Source organism: Syngnathoides biaculeatus, chromosome 17 (genome assembly GCF_019802595.1).
Source record: "Syngnathoides biaculeatus isolate LvHL_M chromosome 17, ASM1980259v1, whole genome shotgun sequence".
Taxonomy (NCBI): domain Eukaryota; kingdom Metazoa; phylum Chordata; class Actinopteri; order Syngnathiformes; family Syngnathidae; genus Syngnathoides; species Syngnathoides biaculeatus.
The window spans coordinates 12,656,934-12,681,350 of record NC_084656.1 but is presented as its reverse complement, the minus strand read 5'-3'; the positions used below and the strand labels follow the sequence as shown (position 1 = coordinate 12,681,350).

Genomic DNA, 24,417 nt, shown 5'->3' with positions numbered 1-24,417 from the left:
GATTGTACTAATGGTTGATGCAGTCAACCTTCATTCTCTATTAAATCCATTGAGAGCTTGTTCACATTTTGTAAGCATCTGCAGAGCCATTCTGTCCTGTGAACTAAAGTCCACATTTCTAATTAACGTCACCATTCAAATCCGAGGAGGAGTTTTGTTAGTTTTAACCAGCAATTCCATTACACAACTTTCGATCACCCTCTCAAATGCTGATACGGCCACATATTTAACTTGCAGGCAGCTCTTGGGAATAATACCCTTCCTGAAGCGGTGGCATTTGTTAGAGCTTTTTTTTTTGTTATTGCAATGTGAAGCTTTCCTCAATCATGTTCGAGAGAAGCAGTGGTGAAAGATAACAGAAGGTGCTGAGGTGGAGAGCACAGTAATCCTGGCCTGAAGCTAGAAATAACAGCACTGGAGACCGGCAGACCATCTACAATACGAATAATAATTTCTTTCATAGGTATAGACTTCAATATGCCACTTTAAATTAGAGTAAATACTTCCGATGACATCAACTTCTACCTCAGTACAGTGGAAAGCCGTCATCAACAGGATGAAGAATGGGTGAAGTCAAAATGATCGAATTTCACTTACCGTAAATGAAATGAGCTTCCTATTGTTAACGACACTCATGACGATCAAGGTGAGACAAATTCAAAGGATCTGAGATTTGATGAAGGTGTAAACAATCTGTTCCAGTCCATCCTTCATTCTCAATATCAAATAATGATTTCCTGTCTCATTTATTCCCACCATGTGCCACTAATACGTTTCATCGACCCAACGATAGAACCCTGTGATGTTTGATGACCAAACATACCAAAACAGTTGAGCGAAGATGGGTAGTAATGCAGTGCATTTAAATTTTTGGATAAACTGTACTTTTCATGCAATAAATGTTTCCATGATTATGATTATGGTTTACTTGGTCTAACCTGCCTCTGGGCAGTTTCATCAGTCACGAAAATAGAGCCCAAAATCTCTTTGGCAAAGATTTCAAACTGAGTAATTTACTTTATGTGAATCATGTCAGAAACAATAGAAGTTTTCTTTGGTATATGACTCACAGTAAGAAGAGGCACAACGTCAATGGCCTCACATTTAATCTGTTGGTTTCCTTTACAGACTACGCAAAACAACGTGACGTCATGCGCTGTTAACTGTGTATGCCTAAAAACGCTCCCATTTGAGCCTACAAGAATTCCACTTCCAATTTGGTCAGTACTCTTCATATTATTCCAAAGTAACAGTTGTCTTATTTAAATACATTTTTGGCGAAATGAACCACAACCAAGTACAAAAAGTTCTTTTCATACATTTTTTTTCCAAAGGGTTATGCAATAAAAGCTAATGTTTAATTCATTTTGAGCTACGGCATATGCTTGGCAGTTTGAAACTTTCAGCGGCAGATCTCAGTTTTTATCTGAACATACAGTATACACCACAGTACTTTTAAAAGGTTTCTTGGTTAGGATGCGCATAGGAGTATTTTATTCATCCATCCATCTTCTATAGCGCTTGTCCTCATTAGGGTTGTGGGGGAGCTGGAACCTCCATAAAATGTTGTATCGGGATGCTGATACATTAGTGTAGTAGTAGTCACTGTATGAGTGTGAGTAACGGGCTCTGCACCAACCTGGTGTTTACTATTTCTGCCTTTTTTTTCCAAAGTCCTTGTTTCAAACCTGAGCTCAGGCCCCCCGTGTGGAGTTTGAACATTCTCCCTGTGTTTGCGTGGGTTTTCTTCATGTACTCTGGCTTCTTCCCATACTCTGAATCGGCAAAAAAAAGAAAAAATCACTATTTCAAATGAAACAGTGCAACCAAAATTTGTCGATCCACACCAGAAGTTGCTGTGCTACAAAGTTGCATGGAAATCAGGAAAGGGGAAAGGTTTTGTGTTTACAAATGCCGTGCAAGAAAACATAACAGAAGAAGACGTATTGTCTTTCTTTAGGCTTGCATTTATTTTAGACTGTAGTTTAACATTTAAAGCCTAGAAGTGTTTTTCAGACAAATATTTACTGTATTGATGACATTTTGACATTACTAACTGTGAGCAATAAACTAGTTTGCAAAGCGGCATCAGAATACATTGGTTTCATTTCATTATATTTCTGGTCTTAATTTGATTATTTTATAATTATGTACTGTATATACACATTAGAAGTGTTTTTTGTCCCATTTTGCTTTAATTATCTTATGACAAATTAGTGATAAGACTACAGCACCTTCCAAATTTTGTATAAATTCAGGTTATGTTGCCCACATGGAACTGAACTCTGTCAGAAACCGACAACCCCCTGTATGTGGTTTTTTTTTTTTTTTTTTGGGGGGGGGGGTAATCCTGCTGATTTGACTGAACAAACAGCCGACAATACAGAAGCAGTCAATCCCATTTAGTCTTCAGTGTGCTTCCCATACTCCAACTTGAGGATACATCACCAAATGAAAGAGAAGCTTCTTGTATCAAAGTGTCCAAACTACAGAATGAATGAATTATCAATTACACAGACTTCAACTAATCCCGCTCTTCAAGCGATGCCCAAACTCCACAGCCTCTATAAGCCTGTAACTCTTCACAGTTTGATGTCTGCCTGCACAGTCAAGGCACAATACACACCACGACGAAGCTGTGAACAGACATAATGTACATGAAACAAAAATATGCAGCTGACAGTCCCAGGCCTAATTAATGCCAAAAACATGGCAATTGACTAATGAGGATGTGGACACACTCAGATACACACACATTCACACACACACACATAGCTGGCCTTTCACACTATGAGCCTCCAGGGTGTAACAGGCCGGCACGCCAAAAGAGGATTTATGATGAAAAGCTTTTTAGGGAGGAGGGTGAGGAGGAGCGACAGATAACAGGAGTGGAAAGGAGGGGATTACATGGTGAATATTTCAATGTTAAAATATACCAGTTGGCTTGGGCTCCCTTTCTGGGTTTACCAAACACACGCACATACACACACACACACATATACAGTGACTGATGACACTGCCAAGAGTGTCTCGTCTGAATGACGACGATTGCGGGTTAACCTGCTGTGACCAATTTTGCTATAACCCTCATCCTTGCTTTTGTCAAAGATTAAGAGAACACCCTCCTTTGGTGTTGTATCCTCCCTCGGTGTTGTGTCTTTTATTGCTATCGAACTTTACAAGATGTGTAAATATTATTTAGAGGGATCTAAAGGGAAAATGATGAGCTGCTTTTCCGTATGGTACAGCTCAACAGCACACAAAATGACTGTGCATGCAATAAACCGAGCGGTCTAATAACTAGTGGAGTTGATGACTGATGAGACATACTGTATGGTGCAAGACAGTAGAAGCTGGAACGGTGTCATGGTGGACGACTGGTTACCACATCTGCCTCATAGTTCTGAGAATCCTGGGTCAAATCCGGCCTCGCCTGTGTGGAGTTTGCAAGTCCATGCCTGCGCGGGTACTCCAGTTTCCTCCCACATCCCGCAAAAAATGCCTCGTAGGTTAATTGAAGTCTCTAAATTCCCAGAAAGTGTGAATGTGTGTGCAAATGGTTGTTCGTCTTTGTGCACCCTTCTATTGGCTCTTACCCAGAGTCAGCTGGGACAGGCTCCAGCATGCCTGCGACCCTAGTTAGGACAAGTGGTACGGAAAATGGATGGTTAGACAATAATAATGCATTCAATTAACTGATTTACACAATGATTCAGAGGGTTAGAAGCCCGCTGCTCACATATTTATGAATGGGATACGTCTGACATCCATCACGTCTGCGGAGGTTGTTATCTATGTCTGCCTGCAACTCAATCAAATTTTCCCAAACGGCTTTAGACCAGTGGTCTACCTTGCACCAAAGGTTAGATGTGGTCTGAACAGGCTTAAATTTAAAAGGACTTACTAGCACCAAATTATCACGCCGGCAGGTGCATGTCCAAGGACACACCTTCACTGTGCCAGAAGACACGGTTTGCACAGAACAGTCTGCCAAAACTGACAAAGACGCGTAGTGAGCCTTGGGATTGCATGGAAATCTACATACTGTATGCCAAGATTTAGCTCCTGCCACTGATGCGTTGTTTTACAAAAATAGCAACCATATTTTCACATTTCTAATGTCAAAAAGTTGTGAAGTGGACCAAAGTAACTGAACAGTACAACTTCGTAAAGGATGAGTGGTAAAAAGTAGTAAATTGGCACAATACATGTAATTTTAGTATTATTAACATCATCAGTCCATCCACTTAATGTAGTGTTTATCCTTATCAGGGTAAAGGGTGTCCTGCAACCACCTTCCACCTTACTTCACACGAGAGGTGAAGTACACCATAGATAGGTCGCCAGACAGAAGGCGACATATGGACGCCCACAACCCACCCCCCCAAAAAATCATTCACTCTGTGAAAAATTTCAAGTATTCAGTGAATCTACATTTCTTTTCTTTCTTTCATTTGTGTTATACCAAACTGAATTGTAATTGGGGCACAGGAAGTACTGTAGTTTCATTTACCAAGTCTGAAACCACAAAAACACTTCACACCTCTGCTAATTAGCTGGATTACACAAAAAAACCACCTATATATGTCTTTTCATGCATTTTAAAGTCCATCCTACAGTGTATGTCAAAAAGATGGCATGAGAGCGTGACTGGTGTATATCATGTGGTGTATCCGGGCAGAGACATGGTCAGCGATACATGTGGCTGGCAGGCATGTCGAGATCGTAAAGGCCGACTGTGTGAATGATACACATACAGTCAGGCACAGGAATGCTAAAGGACAGAGTGACCAGCTGCTGGCTTGGGCACCATGGTGGCCACATGCTGCTCAGGTCAGCAGGGAATGAGGCCACAGCCTTGGAGGTGTAAAGGAAGAGGAGGGGGAAGAAAAGGAGGAGAAGGAAAAAAAGGAAGAAGAGGAGAGGGAAAGTGGCTGGAGGAGAAGAAAAAAAAGATTAACTTGAAAAAAAAAAAAATCAATCAAACTGGAGGGGTGGGCTATCTTATCCATGCATGTGTATTGCTTAGCGTGCATGCATGTGTATGCGTGATAAAGACGGGGGGATGTCACTGTCACTGTATGAGTCCAGGGGGTAGTTACACTGTCCCAGTTACAGAGATGTGCTGGAAACACTGGGTATAATGCACGCACAATGGTTGAGCAGCATGACTGTCTGTCCATGTGTGGGTGCGCGCGTGCGTTTGTGTGTGTGCGCAGTGAGAACAGTGCAGTCTAGACCAGGGGATCAAACGTAATCTCTTTCCACTGATACAAATGATGAGCTGTGGACATACTACAAAACCAGTTATTTCTGACATGTCCTTTGTTTGTCATGCGAGTAACTAAAATTCATAAATGTGATATATATATATATATAGAGAGAGAGAGAGAGAGTAAGACCTTAAAATTCTGGTTTGTGTCAAATTTGTCTATTTTTTTTTAAAAAGAATTTTCCCAATGAAAAGTCAAGTCCAAGTCCAATCACAACAAAACTCTTCTTTACTGTAAACGTGATGTTTTCAGTAAAATGTTTACATTCACGACAGCCATACAAGGTTACATCAAAGTTAACCATTGACATGAGAACGTGGTAACACAATTCTTTTTGAACACCTAAATGGAAATAAGTGGACTACTGATGTTGTCTAAAATGTTAAAACATTTCTACTTTTGATAACAAGTGACAACACCTATATCGGCTAATCTGCAGTTAGCGGCTTTCTGATGCAGCTAGCAATGTGGTTTTTTTTTAGATTTTACTGTTCATGCAAAAAAGACAAAGATTTTGGAAGAATTCTGTAATGCATTTGCTCTGGAAATGATGCTATATTTCCGAAATGGTATGGCATTTGGAATGTTCAACTCAGAAGGTTCTACTGTAACTATGGTAACATCTTGAAAAAAAAAATAGTAGAGCTCATATCATGAAAAACCCAAAAAACGGGACACTCGTGTCTCAAAGCATTATAGCATTGGAAAAGCTAATAACTTACTATACTTTCTTTCTTCTTCATGTTTTGTTGCCTTTGGCAAGCAAAACATAAATAATATTAACATTAGCAGTTTCTGAGCATAACACTCACACACGAGTGAAGATATTGACTGATGTCAAGAAGAATTATATATGCAGGGATGAGAATGACCAATTTGGAAAAACACTGAAAATGTCTGTCGATGGGTGGGGTAGAGTTTCCTCCTGGATATTTTTTGCTCCTATTGGAACACAGAGTGCACAGCACTTTGCCGGGAATGTCCACTTTTTGGATGTGTTCGGTTAGACATGCTGATATCGTTTTTGGTTCTATCTGCACGGTTACACTTTTTTCAAGCCATCCCCGTCTGAAACAGTTTTTGATTCCAGGATCCTTGTCAATTGCCCTCACTCGACCTTCATCCTTTTTTTCTGAGACTTTCGCCACTGTAAAACTTTGAACACACCGTCGCTCAGTTCGTGCTATCTAAGTCCCATGCGCCATTACTTGGCTAACGAACAAGGTTACACTGCGATTTCTGAGAACCGAGAACACATGTACATGGCAATGATGAAACTCGATTAACCAATAACACGATTGGATCGTTATACTGTATAACTCTGTTGTCCAATCGAGTAATCTGCCGCAAACAAGTTTTAATGTTTATGTCGCAAAATGCAAATATTACACTACCGAGCAATTTCGATATATGCATATGATAGTCGTGCTAGCACTAAGCTGAAATTGCAGCTCGAAGCCCACTACCGAGAGGCAGGCGCACGATACCCTACCCCTACCCCCCCCCCCCTGAAATTTTCTCAACGGATTTGCGCTTATCTTGAGAATGGTCATTTTGGTCTGAAAAACCCGGAAATCCGCCAATCGGCAGAAAATTCTCATCCCTGTATATGAAGTCATGCATGTCCTGTGTGTGAGATATAGTTTTGATAATAATTAACTAATGAAAAAAAATGTTTTTCTGGAGGCAAAGAGATGTCATCAATGGCGCTATGGATGATTTCAACAAGTAACAATTACAGCACACTTACTTAGCTTGCACAGTATTATGCTTGACAAGCTATCTTTAATGAGAATGGATTGGGGAGTCAATATTGGGCCAGTTAAAATGAGTGTTTGAAAACAATCCCATGTTGCAAAGAATTAAGCAATTATTCTTCGCTTACAATAGAGAGGCAGCCACTTAACTCGTAACAGCCTCACTAACTAATTAATTCACCCACTTCAACAACCGTTATCCACAAACCCCGTCACCGCTCTAATTAAAAATAACTTTACGAGTCCAAGATAAACACTCAAATCTGACGCAAAGGAGATGTAAATAAAAACTACAGTCCAATCTTGGGTATGCTGATGTGACAATACAACTGTAAAAACGGTATTGTTGAAATGTCTCTCTTTTTTTTTTTTTTTTTTACACATTATTACAGTGGTGCCTTGACTTCTAAAGGTTTCAATGAACATTGTACAAACATAAGTTGCTTAAAAAGGCCAGATTTTGCAACACCAAATTTTCTTGTATTTGGGATGCAATATTGTCTCTGTGGTGCGTCAGTAAATACGTGAAATGTGAAATCAAATTGTCCACGCATTCCTGAGTTCCAGACGTTTTGTCTGTCAAGAAGCCTGAAATCATTCACCCATCCATCCATTTTTTGTACCACTTATCCTCACTAGTGTCACGGGCATGCTGGAGCCTGTCCCAGCTGTCCTCGGGCGAGAGGCGGGGAACCACCTGAACTGATCACCAGCCAATCGCAAGGTACATACAGTAGAAAAAACAACCTTTTACACACACACACCACACACACACACACATTCAGACCGACAGCCAATTTAGTTTTCAATCAACCTACCGTGCATGTTTTTGGGATGTGGGAGGAAAACGGATTACCGTGAGAAAACTTACACAGGCACGGGGAGAACATGCAGACTCCACAGAGGTGGGACCAAAATTTAACCCCGGTCCTCAGAACTATGAGGCAGACGGTCTAACCAGTCTTCTACCGTGCAACTGACTTAAATCAGATCATTCAAAGTTTTAAAACCTTATTTACATCGGTCGGTATCAGAGGTGGGAAGAGCGGCCAAATACTGTCCTCAGGTGAGAGTAGTGTTATTTTAGAATGATGTGACTAAAGTAACTTGAGTATGAGCAAGAAAGTACGCGGGGGGAAAAAACTACCCAGGTTAAGAGTAACTTGAATAACTTCATTTTTTTTTTAAACAGATCAAATAAAATAATAATTTGGAGTCAAATACAAGTGATCCCATTTGAAGTTGAAGATGGAGTCTAAAAATAGATGTGCTCACACAAGATTGAATAGATAAAAGTCATGAACGGCATGTTGATCATTGTAATGGAGTAAAAGTATCAATCCTTCACATAAATATTCAAATAAAAGTAAAAAGCATGGTGCATTAAAAGTAATCTGACAAGTACAGTTCATGGAAAAGTTTACTTGAGTAAACGTAGCACGTGACCAGCCACTTCTGCACTGGAAACTCTCCACCTTCCCTTTCCTCTCCTGAGCCAGTGCTGTCAACCCAACATACAAGTCTAATCTCACAAGTGGGTCTTCTACACGGAGGCAACCAATCAGAGGAAAAGGGGGCAGGCTTAGCCAAATATGGACAAAATTGATACAAAACTGGACACTTGATGTCAAAGCCAAAGTGTTTCTTCACATCAAATTGACAGTTTTATACCAAGTCCATGCTAGAGAAAAATACGTGAAATTTAGAGGTTTATAATTACCCCATGGCCTTTGTCATTGAGTGTTACCATTAAGTTATTGTACTTTTGTAATACAAAGTTATTGTGGTTTTGTTAAATACACAACATGCAATTCTCTTTGTTTATTTGTAAAATAAACATAAACTGGGAGTGGTAATAAAAGATCTTAAAGCAAACAATTGTTCACCATCTGTCAAACTGCTTCTTGTTGTAATGTTCACTGCCAACATTGATAGGACACTTAACTCGAGTTTTTAATCTCATGTCATTATAAAAATTTGCCTGAGAGATGGTCGCATTTCTCAAAAACACAAAAGTTGGGTCGGTTGCAAATGGAGGTACCACTGTATAAATACCTATCCAGTATACTCATTATATAAATTACTAATTTCATTATGACATAATCCATTACAAACTGAAATTTTAACACTCGTTTTACGTGTTTATTAATTATTGAGATTCCAAAAATGCACACCATCTCCAAACACAAAGAAACAGCTAAAACTGTGAAACCATTTAGATTTAAAAACACTCATACATTAACCTGCAGACTTTTTCTACATCCTTTAAAGAAATATTGTGGGATGTAGACATGGTCAAATTTAGCAACAACTTAATTTCTTCTAATCAAACCCAATACAATACAATCCAATTATCGTGTCAATAAATTTGCCCTTATGAATTCAACACTATTAAGTTTTAATACTGCCACATATTTATACATATATCTGATATATATTTCATTTTTTTGTATTCTTTACTTCATGTTGCTTTAAAGAGAGTGGAAAAGTATTACAAATTAACTGCTATGGACAAATGTTGATAATTAGTCTAATATGGGTGCTTTTGGGAAAGTGGGAGAAACCGCACACAATCTTGGGAAGAACATGGAATCATCCCAAAAACTCAGAGATTTGAATCCCAAAACCACTGTGAACCACTATTACATAGTCCTGCCCTCTAAAGTTTGATCATGTGGAAAATCTCAGTTTACAATCATGCCATTCAAAATTAATTATTATTTGTAATAAAAAGGAACAATCTCCAATTGAATGTTCTGAATGCCTCTTTCCATGCCAGCATGTGGAGCTTTGCAGAACTTTGTCTTCCACAGTCGATGAGTTGAGACTGAATCACTTCAATCAACTCCATGCAATTGATCACAATCTGAAGGATCAATCAAATCTTATGCCCATTACTAATTCAAACACAACTGCAGACTACACAGAAGTATTACACATAATTATTATTGTTATCTTTATAATGGCAAAATTTATTGTAGAAAATGGTTGAGGTCTACTGTACCTTGTCAGTAACCGTATCCAACAAAACCAAAATATAGTGAAAAGAAGCCACCAGTTTAACACTTATTGGATACATTTTCTTTAGGCAACTATACCTTTTAGTTCTGGAAAAGGCCACATTCTCATCTATTGAGACATCAAGTTAAGTGCCTACGAAATCTGATATTTGAGATAAGCTTTTACTGTGAGCAGTATGTTCAGAAAAAAATACTGTAACTCATCTTGTCCTGTGTATATGGTCGCATATTGGGTTTCAAACCCCGAGCTGGAATTAGATCAAACGAAGATGATACCGTAGACCTCGACACACTTTCACTCCCGTCCACTAAAACTCTTAAGTGGTACAATACGCCACTTCCTGTCTCTGCACAGTGGCTTTGACTGTCCAGTACTACTTCTATGATGTCACTCGTGTGGCACTTAGCATCAGTGTTGATGCTCCCGAATCCACTGTGGGCTCACATGGGCATCATGAGGAATGCGTTGGGACACATAACATGCAACACCCACTGACCTGCACCTGCATGAAGGATCCTCGGTAGAAGCAGCATGCTGCAGCCGACAGGGCGCTCCACAGACTGCACCTTTCCGTCATGGTGGGCACACACCTTTCCCCTAATTTCTCCGCTCACGTCCTCTCGTCCTTTTTTGCCTCCTCTGTCTCTTCACCCCCACCCCCGCGTGTCCAATATAAACCCCCGAGCCTCTGGGCTAAGCCTGTCCCACCCCTGCCTTGCCCAGCCTAATAGCCCCTCCACATAGTGACCTCCACAGTTAAAAATGAGCTCCAAAAAACTGCCAAAGCTAGAGCTTGTCAGCAGCTATCCAGAGCAGCTAGAGGAGAGAGCTGCTAACATGTAAAAAGTGATAAGAGTCAGCGCGTATCACGGCTCCTGACATGACGCCGGCTGCTGTTCTTGCTCCTCTCACCGCACTTGCTGCTGCACTTCACGCGGCTGCTAGGGATTACCTCATTGCTTGCTTGTGAAAGGCGTGTGGGTGGGGGGAGGGTGGACCATAGGGAGGTGGAGTGAGAGAGAGTGGGAGGATGGATGGGAAGGGAGGTGAGAGAGGGAGGGGGGGCGCTTCAACACTAGCAAGAACAAGCAGGCGAGAGTGCTGTCGAATTCCAGGCAGACCCCACCCACCCTGCCGGACGCCAACCACCCCCCGACCCCCAAAAACCCTACCCGCTCTCTTTGGTCCTGAGACAATGCTGACATATTATGGAAGGGGGAGATAAAGGAAGTAAAAGTGGGAAAAAGTGAAGCGCAAAAATAACCTGAAATTACAATTCCTATCATCGGATGCAGCTGGTTACATACTAAGAATAAATTGCTATAAGACTAGTTAACATATTCCTAATTCTGAAAGGGTAGAACAATTAAGGGTATGTTTACATACCCTTACACCAACATCCTGCCATCCATTTCCAGAGCTGCTTATCCTCACAAGGGACAGGGAGGGTTGGAGCCTATCCCAGGCTGGGTACACCCTGAACTGATCGCCAGCTAATTGCCGGACTTCATTTAAACAAATAGCCACACTCATATTCATACCTACAGGCAATTTAGAGTCATTAATTCACCTACCGTTCCCGGAGAAAACCCATGGAGGCATGCAACATGCAAACCCCATACAAGGGAGGCCAGATTTTAATTTGGGTCCTCAGAACTGTGAGGCAGATGTGCTAACCAGTCAACCACCGACTAATTAAAGACTGCTTGCAGTTGTGAATGTGAGAATGAATGGTTGTTTGGTTAGTTGGTTGGTTGTTTGTATGTGTCCTGTGATTTGTTGGCAACCACTTCAGGATGTAAACGTCACACGAATGAGGATAAGTGGAACAGAAGATGAATGAACGAGTAAATGTTTTCAAGCACTACGACAAAACTCTCAACTTCAAGATCTACTTCCAAATGTATGTGTGTGGTTGAAAAACTACAGGGATTTTACAGGGAATACTTTGAAAAGTTGCACTGTAGTCAATAATGTTTTATTGTAGTTCTAAAAAAACTTGCAATACAACTATGGTTAAATGTATGTGAGCTCCCCCGCAAACAGCACTATGTATTCTTCAATGTCTTTTTTTTAAAAAGAGTACATACTGACGTCAGAAAACGCCTTCTATTCCATTTCACAAAAATGTCCTATATTTCCCTTCTGAACTGCATGGAACAACACCGCTTACCCTAGTTTGGGTCAGGGTCACCCCAGGTGACTTCGGGCAAGCTACATCCTGAACTGGTCGCTCGTCAGTCACGGGACACATAGAGACACGGACGCCGTCACTGACTGAGAAGTCAACCCACGCTGCTTTCACCAGAGTGAGACGAGAGTACCACTGCAGCATCAGTGACTTCTGCATGGAACATTCCATTCAGTTATTTTTAAGGCTTGAAATTTTGACATTTAAAAGAACCAAAAAGATGTTGAGGTAAGGGAAAGTGACCCCTGCAAGATAAAATGATAAATACCTAAGATACATGAATAGGGAGCGAAGAGGAATGCAGCCACCCTGAGGAATCTAACCTTTCTTAAGCCTTGAAAGGAACCCATGGGTGGGTGTGGGTGGGGGCATGGGCTGAGGGGTTCCTACACATGCGCACACTCACACTTGAATCCATACACACACTTTCTTTTCTCCCTACAACTGTGTGTGTGTGTGTATATTTGGCTGACGACCAGTTAAGGATATACAACACACTTCGCCCAAAGATAGCTAGAATAGACTCCAGCATGCCTGGAGACCTTAGTGAGGATAATCGGAACAGAAAAAAATGTATGTGTATATATTTTGGCACTCACACATTCACATTCACACATTTCACTTCAGAAAGCTGTGGCAGCAACCGCAGTACATTTGCTGGCTAGGCTGAAATAATGAATGCAGCTCGACAGCTCATTAAAAGCTGAAACATGACGGCAGGTGTCTCAAGGATAACACTGTGTGATTCGCCTCAGCCCATTTCACACACGCACACACACACACACACACTTGCCATCACCAGGTGTGTGCGGCTCTGTCTCCAGCGGCCCTCACGCATGTCATCTTTAAAGAAGCCTCGCCACAGGCCAAAATTTCTGATGCTGCGTTTCGTCGCGCATTCAGAAAACAATCATCGGAGTAACGCTTGCTTTTTTATTTTGTCAGTGTCACGACAGATAAAAGTCAGTAAAGACTTTTGCTAAGCCTCCCCATAAATGCATGTCAGTGGGTTGAAAAACAAATAAGACACAGGGTGGATTCATTTACTACAATATCTCCTCTTAGTTAGGATTAAACAGATTGCACCGTCGGGGAGGGCGGACGCATGAGCTCATTATAGGGGTTCCATGCTTTCCCTAAACTCAATCCGCTGTTAAACCCCTCCGAAGCAATCACAACGTAGCATGTAACATCTGGCTACTGCAACCACACACAAACAAAACAGATCCCGAGGGGAGTGGCAATTGGATGAGTGCTTGTCAGGCTATGGCTTTGGGGTTGGTTTTAAAATTAATTCTTTTGGGCTGTAATTCAGGCTTTTTAAGAGCTCCAGTGTGATATGATGCTAAAACATGAACAAACAAAACTTGATCACAGGTGAAAGTAATATTCAGCTAACAAGTCGACAACTAGCTAGTGTGATGTCTCCTGGATTCGCCAGGTTGTCATGGAGTTGCTGTGAATATGAATATGTTCGATTTCATCAGCGTGCTTCTGGAGACTTTTTCAAGTCTACAGCACTTTTCGGAGACGTCAGAGAGACTAATTCTCTCCACAACTGCAAGGTCTCTGAGACCTCCTGGAGACCTAGGAAACAGAGAAGACCTTGCGGAGATGTCTCTATTTGATGTCAAAGAGACCTCCTAGAGGAATGCCCTGCCTGAGACGTCGCCCTGGTGAGCATACGGGCAATATTTTAGTCTCCTGTCTCGCTATGGCAAATCAGCCGCGGCAATGTCTCACCAGAGATTTCGGCTCTTAAAGGACCTACAGTATCTTTACCTGTGAACACAGGTATTTATTCCATAGTTCTGTCCTTGTGAGTGACCCCTGCAGAAAAAAACACTTCCCAAAATAGACTTAGCCGTAATTTCAGGCTTGCTGTGTGATGAACATTTAATCGACATACCCATATTTTGGATAGGTCAGCCTGTCACAGCCTGACATGCCAAGCAGGGCAAGGATATTACCTCATTGAACTACTACATTTATGCAGTGTATTTTTTTGCTAATATCAAAGGTCTGAATCCTTTTTTTTTTGCATCAGGAAGGGCATCCGGCGTAAAAACTGTGCCAAACAAATATGACCGTTCATCCAAGATGTCACACTGTGGCGACCCCTAGCTGGACAAGCCGTAAGAAACTTACTAGTGAGTAAAATAGGGGTAGTGAAACATTTTAATCAGCTTGTTTTTAAATTTTGAAAAAAGATCATTTATTTCCCTCATCATTCCACATGAGGTACTTTTTGCCAGTGTTCTACGCTAACTTTCGCATCGGTACTATTAGTACAATTAAGTTTTTCAGTTGGAGGGGGCATTTCCGCACGTATTCTAGGAACATGCAGTCAAAAAAATGCGACCACATGAAATTTTTACTTTCACACACTAAAAGAAGCATCGTACATAAGGCCATTTTGGTCTCAGATTCCTTCCATCCATCCATCCATCCATTTTCTGAGCCACTTATCCTGTTGTGGGTCGTGGGAGTGCAAGAGCCAATCCCAGCTGTCATCGCGCAGGAGGCAGGGCACACCATGAACTGGTTGCCAGCAAATCGCAGGGCACATGGAGACAAGACAACAGTCAAACACACAATCACACCCAGGAGCAATTTAGAGTCTCCAATTAATGCATGCTTTTGGGATGTGGGAGGAAACCGGAGAAAACCCACACAAGGACGTGGAGAATATGAAAACTTCACAGAGGTGGGGCCGGTCCTTCATTCATTCATTTCTGCATGTCTACTTAAGGGTTCCTCACGCAGCAACATTTTTTTGTGTGCACAGCAACCAACGCACAAGCTACACAGAAGTCCTGTGCTAAAACACATGATGCAATGCAAGTGTTGTTGATTGCACAACCGCCTAAAGTGTTCCTTTAGGACCCTTGTGAGGATAAGCAGCTCAGATAATGGATGGACAGATGGATGGATCGATTGTTATTATTATTATTAGAAACAGCATTTTCCTTCCAGAATATATTGGTCAACAGGGCCTGGGGCGGGGTTGCAGTCAGAGTTTTCCCACTCCACCCCCTTCACATCAACTTCCCCTGCACTACAACAAGTAGTTGAAACTCAACTTTCTGGAATGCCTAGGGGCATTTCATAAAAAAAGTGTTTGTTTATTGTTAGTTATTGTTTGTTCAGTCATTATAGAATAATCCGAACATATATTTGGCCTTTGAGTTAAAGTCAGTCATATTCAAAGACATAATCACTCTGAACATGTTTAGTTCACATCAACTTCCCCTGCACTACAACAGGTAGTTGAAACTCAACTTTCTGGAATGCCTGGGGGCATTTCATAAAAAAAGTGTTAGATATATGTTTATTGTTAGTTATTGTTTGTTCAGTCATTATAGAATAATCTGAACATATATTTGGCCTTTGAGTTAAAGTCGGTCATATTCAAAGTCATAATCACTCTGAACATGTTTAGTTCACATCAACTTCCCCTGCACTACAACAGGTAGTTGAAACTCAACTTTCTGGAATGCCTAGGGGCATTTCATAAAAAAAAGTGTTAGATATTATTTGTTTATTGTTAGTTATTGTTTGTTCAGTCATTATAGAAGAATCCGAATATATATTTGGCCTTTGAGTTAAAGTCGGTCATATTCAAAATCATAATCACTCTGAACATGTTTAGTACATGCCCTATAATGGTATATAACCGTGCATCTCACCGAATAATAATACTAATATGAATCAGATGACAATTCCACAAGGGGATACAAAATCCCCATATAAATGCCAGTGTTCATCAGGCCGTGTTGAGCCCCCCAACCAGCAATGCCATCCTGTGCGACCGCACATCGCACATGCCAGGAGCAGTCACTGCTCTAGAAGGATGAGTTACACAAAGCTGTCATTTTCCATCCTTCTTTCCTCCCCGCAGTGGCCATCTCCCTACAGTACCCCACCCCTCCTCCTCTGTGTCCTCTATCTCTGCATCCCCCACTTGCCGCTCAGAGACGAACGTCAGTTAGATATTAATTAGTGAGCCCCTTCCCACAGGCTGATAGGGAACACAATGGCGATTCCCAGCATGTATCTGCCAGCATCTCTATAATGAAAGGATTATGTGGGCCCGTCTTGCCAGTGTGTGCGTGTGTTTGTGTGAGTGCGCACGCATATGTGTGTGGATAGGAGAAAGTAGAAATAGACCACATGAGACTAAGTGCATGAAAAGAAATGTGTGCAGAAACAAAGATAATGTGCATGTTCGTTTCGTGTGTGTGTGTGTGTGTGTGTCACTTTCCTATTACATTATCTACTACTTTACGACTTTTGTGAAATATCATCCTGCAATAGTAGTAGTGCAATGTAAAAGAGGCCTACAAATGCTGTTTTGACTTGGCATTAAAAGCTAATTTGCTGTATTTATGTGACCTTGTGCTTTTTGAGATACTTTATTATTCTGTATTTTTTGTCAGTGGTTAACACCATTGAGTAGTTTTACCAACTGCAGTATTGTTTAATTGGTATTTCAAGAGTAAAGATGATAGCTCACAGAATGCTTGAATTGTCTTAATCCTGCCTGTAGCTAACATTATCATGACATCAAAATGGAAATGAATCCAAAATTTTAACATCATATAGCTAATAAACCCTTTTTAACGGTGATGTCACAACACTTATGGATTGTTTTTGCTTCTGCCTGACATAATTAAGGTTGGGCATCGTTTGGATTTGAGTGATTCAGGCTCTTCATTTCAATTCCACTTTTAAACCATTTTGGGCTGGGTCAAAAAACTCTGTATGCTTCATATAAGGCATATTCAAATAATCAACAACCATTTTCTAAGCGGCTAAAAGCATAAACTAGAAGGAAAATTTGACCCGAGGTTCTTTATAACCAGTATCAATATCAAACCTATGAACTAAAACCCAGTGTGTGTGTAACTAACCCATATGATTTAATATTCATGAATTAATGTTTCAGTTAAAAGTTAAATACAGGGATTCCTCTGTCTATGACCGAGATACATTCCTACACTGGCGACATAACCCGAATTTACGCATAAGTTGGATTTCATTATGAAAACAAAAATTTACAATGACAGCTGGGTTTGGCTCCAGCACTCCCGCGACCATCAGGAGGATAAGCCAATCTGAAAATGGGTGGGTGTGGCTACTTGGTATAAAAAACTAAAATACATTAAAATGAACAAAATAAGATGCTGTGCCTCCATTTTAAAAGACATTTCCTAAACTGACCTGAAAAAATGATATGATTTGAAAAAAATCTGATTTTGATAGCTGGTTTCAGAATCCAATAGCCAAAATAACATTTTTTACTATTTTCGGTTAGCACATGAAAAATAAAGCTTTTCTCACTTATCACAGTAAGGGGTGCAGTTGCTCTACAGTACATGATTTCTATGTAACAAAAAGATTTCGCGTATTTGCATGTGACAGTTGCTGTATTTTTTTTTAATCAATGTTCAGTTTTTTATTGTATGCATGTGGGTGTTGGATATTTTAAAGTAAAATCAGCGAATGAATCACACCCACCAACTCACACCCCATCTCATTTACACAGGCACCACATTAATTCAATCTACAGTAATTGGCTAAGGCACACACACACATGCGCACACGCACACATACATATGCACCCAGAGGGCACTGACTTGATTTAATCAAACACACACACACATTTTGAAAATTCAAACCATTCGCATAATTAAACATGAACTTACACATCTGAGTCCCTTCATCTAAGCCCTCCCCGTGACACACACACACACACACACACTTTGAGGAGCTTCATATCTAGCTGCATAACAAGGCAAAGCTAGGTTGCATAAAACATTAAACACACAAGAAAATTACAATCTATGTCCATCCATCCATATTCTGAGCTAGTTATCACGATACGGGTCACAGGAGTGCTGGAGCCTATCCCAGCTTACTTCGGGCAGGAGGCGGGTACACCCTTAACTGGTTGCCAACCAATCACATGGCACATACATAAAGCACTGGTTCCCAAACCTTTTTGGACGTGACATTTTCAGCACCACCAACCCCGGGTGGAAAGGTGGGAGGAGAAATTTAGAAGCTGGTGGGGCGGCACTCCCTGTCATTAGACCTCCCCCCATCCCCCTACTTTGAAAACCACTGATACAAACAACCTTTCCCACTCATGGGCAATTTCGAGTTTCCCATGCATGTTTTTGGCATGTTTGAGGAGACCGGAGTGACCAGATATACCCACACAAGCACAGGCACGGAAACTCCACACAGGTGGAGACGGGATTTGAATCATTCTGGAGCTCAACAGAGCACCATCTACTGGGTGGACTAAATACTGAAGACGAGTGGCACATACCGTACCTGGAGGCTGCTCTTTGTATTTATTGACATCTTAAATAAAATGGATTGTGTGGATTCGTACATTTTCGTCGAGTCGAACTGCTACCACCTGCTTAAACATTACAGTGTGTTGAAACAGTAACCTTCATTTTGCCTCTGCCTCTGAAGTGACGTATTCTTACAGAATGAGCATTAATCCAGCAGGGGGAGCTAATAAAACATTTAAATGTGATGCCGAATGACAGAGCATTAATGGAGCTGGTCTTATACTATGGACATAAAATCTGAATATCTATAACCTTCACACAGAAAACCTGTCCTCCAGTTTGAGTGCCTCTGAAAATAAAAGAGAAATGCAATGGATATGCAACACTTGAATACCTAAAATGATATGAGTATGACATATGTGTTAATCCGCTCAGTTAGCTTTGTTCTGTTACTTCTCGGCTTCTTTGTTTCTTTACTATTATTCCTGATTGCTCAGTGATTTGTTATTGAGCAGCCTTTTGTGAACAAAGAACCTTGATTTGCATCTTCTTCAGTCCAATCCATTTGTTTGCGAGAACGCCGTGTTAAAATGTAGACTACTTATCTCTTCATGTTAGCCTTCACCTTGCAATCTGATCTGCTACATGCTTGTTTGTTATCAAAGGCCGCATGTTTAACTATTTCAAAATTTTGCATTACATCCAAGGTTAACTTCTTTTCCCACTTTTTGAGAGTTCATCCATTTTCTGTAGCATTTGAGCTCATTAACTGGAGCCAACTGCAGCTGACTTTGGTTAAGAAGCGAGATACATCCCGGACTTGTCACAAGCCAATCATAGACACAAAACAGTCACACTCACGTTCGCTCTTATCTGCAATTTAGAATCTTCAACACATGTTTTTGTAATGTGAAACGAAAGACAAAGCACCCAGAGAAACCCCGCATAAACCAAGATTCAAACCCAGGACCTCTCAAATGTGAGCCAAATATGATGAACACTAACACACCATCCTGTCCTTGACACTTAATTGGTTCATCAATGTTTAATATTCATTATTCATACAAAAAGCACTAAAGGGGGGCACACATCTGAAACTGAATGAAGATATGTATGTATATATATTGTTATACTTAAATTTATGTTAAAATTTCACTGCTACATTTTAAAGGTTTTTACGTGTTTAAGGTAAAATTTTTGTTCCTGGAAGACACAACTTACTTTCTAAGGGAATTCTTTTTAAAAATGGATGACAACCACAGACGGTTTTACTGAACTGCTGAGTAAAAATATTATGTTTAAAATTTTAATTTAACAGAGCTGACTTACCTTAACATGGAATGTCTCAGCTGTCGCCGTGCATCTGAAGACTAGAAAAAAAGGCCGTGTGAATTTTGGGCCTTCATACAAGCATTTGTTTGATCTGCTCTTGTAACAGGTGCATGCTAAAAACATGTGCATATTCCCATGCCCTATATAAAAAGAAAGAAAAAAAATTCACAATGCATATTTGGTTACTTAATATGGAACTGTAACAGACACGTTCACACTCATAGATCTGGTCTCCACAGGCCAAAGCAGTGCAATTCTGTCGTGCATAGCGAGAAGTTGCAAATGGGGGTTCCCAATGGCACTGTGGCTCTTCTATGGGCCTCTTAGGCCATGTTAGGCCTGCCCACAGGAGCCCCATCAACTGGACCCATACACAGGAACGTTAATACAGTATAACCTACTTGTCCTTTTATTGCCATTTTACATAAAATCTCTCTACCTTACTATTCATGACGACTTCATTCCATGTATTTATGATGGGATTTGCGCACCACAAATCATGGCTAAAAAAAATCACGTTACTACTGTTGGTTCCATACCATTGTCATTATGGATGATCGAGCATTTATGTGCCTGCCTATTTACACAGAACCCAGTCAGGTTTCTGTGTGTGTGACTGTCTAGTAGTACAGTACAGTACTTAGCTACAGAGATCAGTTTTCATCTCCTGAACCACCTTCGTTTCGTGTATTTGGACAATTTTGACCTCTACCAACTCATTTCTTCACATGCTATCCATCTAAAGTCTTTAGTACTTGCTAGATAAGTAGTACCAGTAGCTAGCTTGCTACTTAGTGCATTCATTCTATTACCTCCAGTTCATATTTGGGAACCACTGACCTCAAATAATTCACCTAACAAACTATCTTAAGTATACCACTTAGCTTAGCCTAAGTACTAATCAACTCCGAACTATTTCCACAATACACAATAAATAGTAATAGTAGTTGCAAGCTTCTTAATTCAGTGTTGACATGACTGCGTTCAACAACCATGTTGAGGGAAAACTCTTACACAAAGTGTCTCCTAGCCAAATAAAGAGTGGTGCTATTGATAGCCGGAGAGGTTAACCTCATTCTTGTACAGTACAGTACTGTATAACCTGCTTATTAAACATACCAATAACAAAGAAATTGCTTTCTGCGTTCTTACCATTAATTTGTGTCCGTCTTCAAGAGTTGTTGCGGCGAGCGCTACTAGTTTAATATTGAATTCCCGGCAGGTGACTCTTGATTAAGTGCATCTTTTGAGCCACTAGATGGCGCCATGTGATTACAGAAGAAAACCATTGTAGCTGCTCGTTTTACGGTTTTATGTTCTATTGCGACTCTCAGAGGTTCACAGCCTTGATCCCCTATATTAAGGCTTGTTTTTCTTGAGGCGAGAATTGAGATGGTATTTACTGACATTTCAGGGACTGGATTCATACCCCATCACCCACTTCCACACATGAATACATTCACTCATAATTATGATGCATTATAAGGTTTGCGGCGGCACGGTGGAACAGCTGGTAAAAGCATTGGCCTCACAGTTCTGAGGATCTGAGTTCGAACCTGTCCCCACCTGTGAGAGGTTTGCATGTTCTCCCCGTGCCTGCGTGGGTTTTCTCCGGGCGCTCCAGTTTCCTCCCACATCCCAAACACATGCAACGTTAATTGGACACTCTAAATTGCCCCTAGGTGTGATTGTTTCAATGTGCCCTGCGATTGGCTGGCAACCAGTTCAGGGTGTACCTCATCTCCTGCCCGTTGACAGCTGGGATTGGTTCCAGCAATCCCCGTGACCCTTCTGAGGATAAGCGGCAAAGAAAATGGTTGGAGATAAGCATTGCATTTGTAACAACAGGCCCACATTGACTAATTTTACTGAAATCACAAATGTACAAATTCAGGTGTCACAAAAAAGTATACAGGCATTGAATCATTGTCGCAGCAGTTTTTTTTTTACAGGGTGAGTCATTTCATCTGCTTTTGAATTACGATACAATTTTCACATTTTTACACTTGCATGATATTTATCCATCCATTTTCTTAGCCGCTTATCCTCAGAAGGGGAGTGCTGGAGCCAACCCAGCTATCAATGGACAGGAGGCAGGATACACCCTCAACTGGTTGCCAGTCAGTCACTGGGCAAGCTAGTATCAATACCATCACTGAGCGGTAATCGATCCCACATTCCCCACACCAAAATCAGGGGTGTGTTCTACTACAATATATAAGATTTAAAAATGTTTATATATAATATTTCTTAAAACACTCACTTGACATTAAATATCCAAGATAACCAGTGAATTCAGTTTTCGATAGAAGCCTTTTAACGTGTGGCATTTTTGTTCATTATATAATAGAAGAACCAGAACCAGAACAAAGATGATTCCTAACAATCCACCACAGCACCGTCACCGTTGTGAGGTTTCAAACAGGATGTTCTCACAGGGACGTGGCCATTGAGCTTCGAGAGTCATAGATAGTGGTTACCACAATTCAACAGAGATGTAGAGGGACCCTAAGAGTCACAGAAAGGCATAGAAGTGGAGTTCCTTGAAATTTTTTACGAATTTCAGAGTACAGCAAGGTGTGCAAAAAGTACGAACTGTGCATTTGAAAGTGTGCTTCAGTTCTGGGTTCGAACCCTACTGTGTGGAGTTAACATTGCTTCCTACATGCATGTGTAGGTTTTCACCAAATGCTCCAGTTTCCCACTACTACGTTGAAGACTCAATCTAAATTCTTCATAAGTGGCGTGATGTCAGACTCCACGTCACCCTTGCTCCAATGATGATGAGCGCTACAGAAAACGAATGTTTGATTTTGATACAACTGCAGTTAATGGGTGGGAACGGAACAATTATGACTCAGAAACGCTTCACATCGACTGAAACCAAGACACATGCACGATAAATGATTTTCATACACTTTTAATCAAGCATCATTGGGCTATAATTGATATTCCTAATATCCCACTAAATTAATCTTGACTAATTCCTTTGCATGATGTGGATACCATCTGTTTAATTTGCTTATTCCTCTGGCGCCTCGTGTGTTTGATGATATCATTGAAGGCCAACCTGCCATTCCCTCTTGCGGTGCTTTGTAGGGCACCAGCATTGACATGGTGGATGTTTCGCTTTTTATTTTGGACTATGTTTCACTTCCACCTGCTATTCAAAAGATTATTTTTTTTCATTTTGAAAGCCTGTATGGGTTTGTGTGTGACTGTGGAAGCGTGTGCTGTGTGTGTGTGTGTGTGTGTGTGTGTGTCCTGCCTGGTGATTCAAAATTTCACCTTGATGAAAAACAAGCCTTCAATAATTCAACCATAAATATGAGCAACGGTGACCCAAGGCCTTGCTGGTGTTCACGTACACACTCACAGACACCTGCACACACACTGAATTCTGATTTATTGCGTCTGATTTCCTAATATTTCCACTAGGAGGTTATTAAAAAAAAGCAGACAGGCTATTTGACAATTTCATTGTCATAATATTATCATTGTTGTTTTTTGTGAGATTACTACAAATACTGACTTCCCTCCCTCTTGTCAGACTGTCCCTGTTATTTCTCCCTAATTTATGAAAGGGTATTGCAGAATTATGATAATATATATGAACATTACCCTAGGAAATGCCTGAGGAATTCAAGGACAGTGCAACAACTACAGAGTAATAAAGGGGAAAGAAATAGGGGGGTGGAAGAAAGAAGGAAAATACACTTCAATATATATGAAATCAAATGTATAAATGCAATTTCTAAATATTAATATGCAATATCTGAATTTTTTTTAGAAGATTTAAAAAATGAGCAGTATATGTCAAAGGAGGGGCAGCACGGTGGGGCAGCTGGTAAAGCGTTGGCCTCACAGTTCTGAGGACCCAGGTTCAATCCCAGCCCCACTTAGAATTTGCATGTTCTCTCCGTGCCTGCGTGGGTTTTTTCCGAGCGGTCCGGTTTCCTTCCACATGTAAAAAACATCCAACATTAATTGGAGACTCTAAATTGCCCCTAGGTGTGATTGTGAGTGTGGCTGTTTGTCTCAATGTGCCCTGCGATTGGCTGGCAACCAATTCAGGGTGTACCCCGCCTCCTGCTCGTTGACAGCTGGGATAGGCTCCAGCACTCCCGGCGACCCTCATGAGGATAAGCAGCAAAGAGACTGGATGGATGGATGTCAAAGGAGGAGGAGACAGAAAACTCCAGGAAAAGAAATGCTATAATTGTCGACTGTTGGGGAAATATAACCAAAGAACCAATGTGGACAAAAAGGATCATACGGTTTTATTTAGTTGAGCAGAGGTTCCCCACTGCTGGGTTTTCTGGGCCCTAATTTGTGATTCTGAGCTATGGCAGTTCCAGCCAGGCAAAACTATTCCAAGGTAACTATTTTGATGCGATTCTCGTGTAGTGAGAGATACACCCACTACAGCTGCCACAGATTTTGGATGCAGCTACAATGGGAGGGATTCTAAATAAACAAGTGCATGTATATTTCCATCCATCCATCCATCCACTTTCTTTGCCGCTTATCCTCAT

At 40.9% G+C, this 24,417-nt stretch overlaps 1 protein-coding gene across 2 annotated transcripts in view; it reads right to left on the bottom strand.

The window, feature by feature from the left end:
• sh2d3ca (SH2 domain containing 3Ca) overlaps nucleotides 1–21,095 on the bottom strand; it is a 58,552-nt gene extending 37,457 nt beyond the window's left edge. Inside the window, exons 1-2 of one of the 2 annotated variants that reach the window (XM_061801922.1) lie at nucleotides 21,035–21,095; nucleotides 19,880–20,022 (exon numbers count right to left, since the gene is read on the bottom strand). In XM_061801922.1, the coding sequence (XP_061657906.1) occupies nucleotides 19,880–20,011 (132 nt within the window). In that variant the 5' untranslated portion in view covers nucleotides 20,012–20,022; nucleotides 21,035–21,095. Of the gene's footprint in view, nucleotides 1–10,547; nucleotides 10,686–19,879; nucleotides 20,023–21,034 lie in introns of those variants that run through there. The other variant, XM_061801923.1, reaches the window with a different exon arrangement.
• Between the last annotated feature and the right edge of the window lie 3,322 nt (nucleotides 21,096–24,417).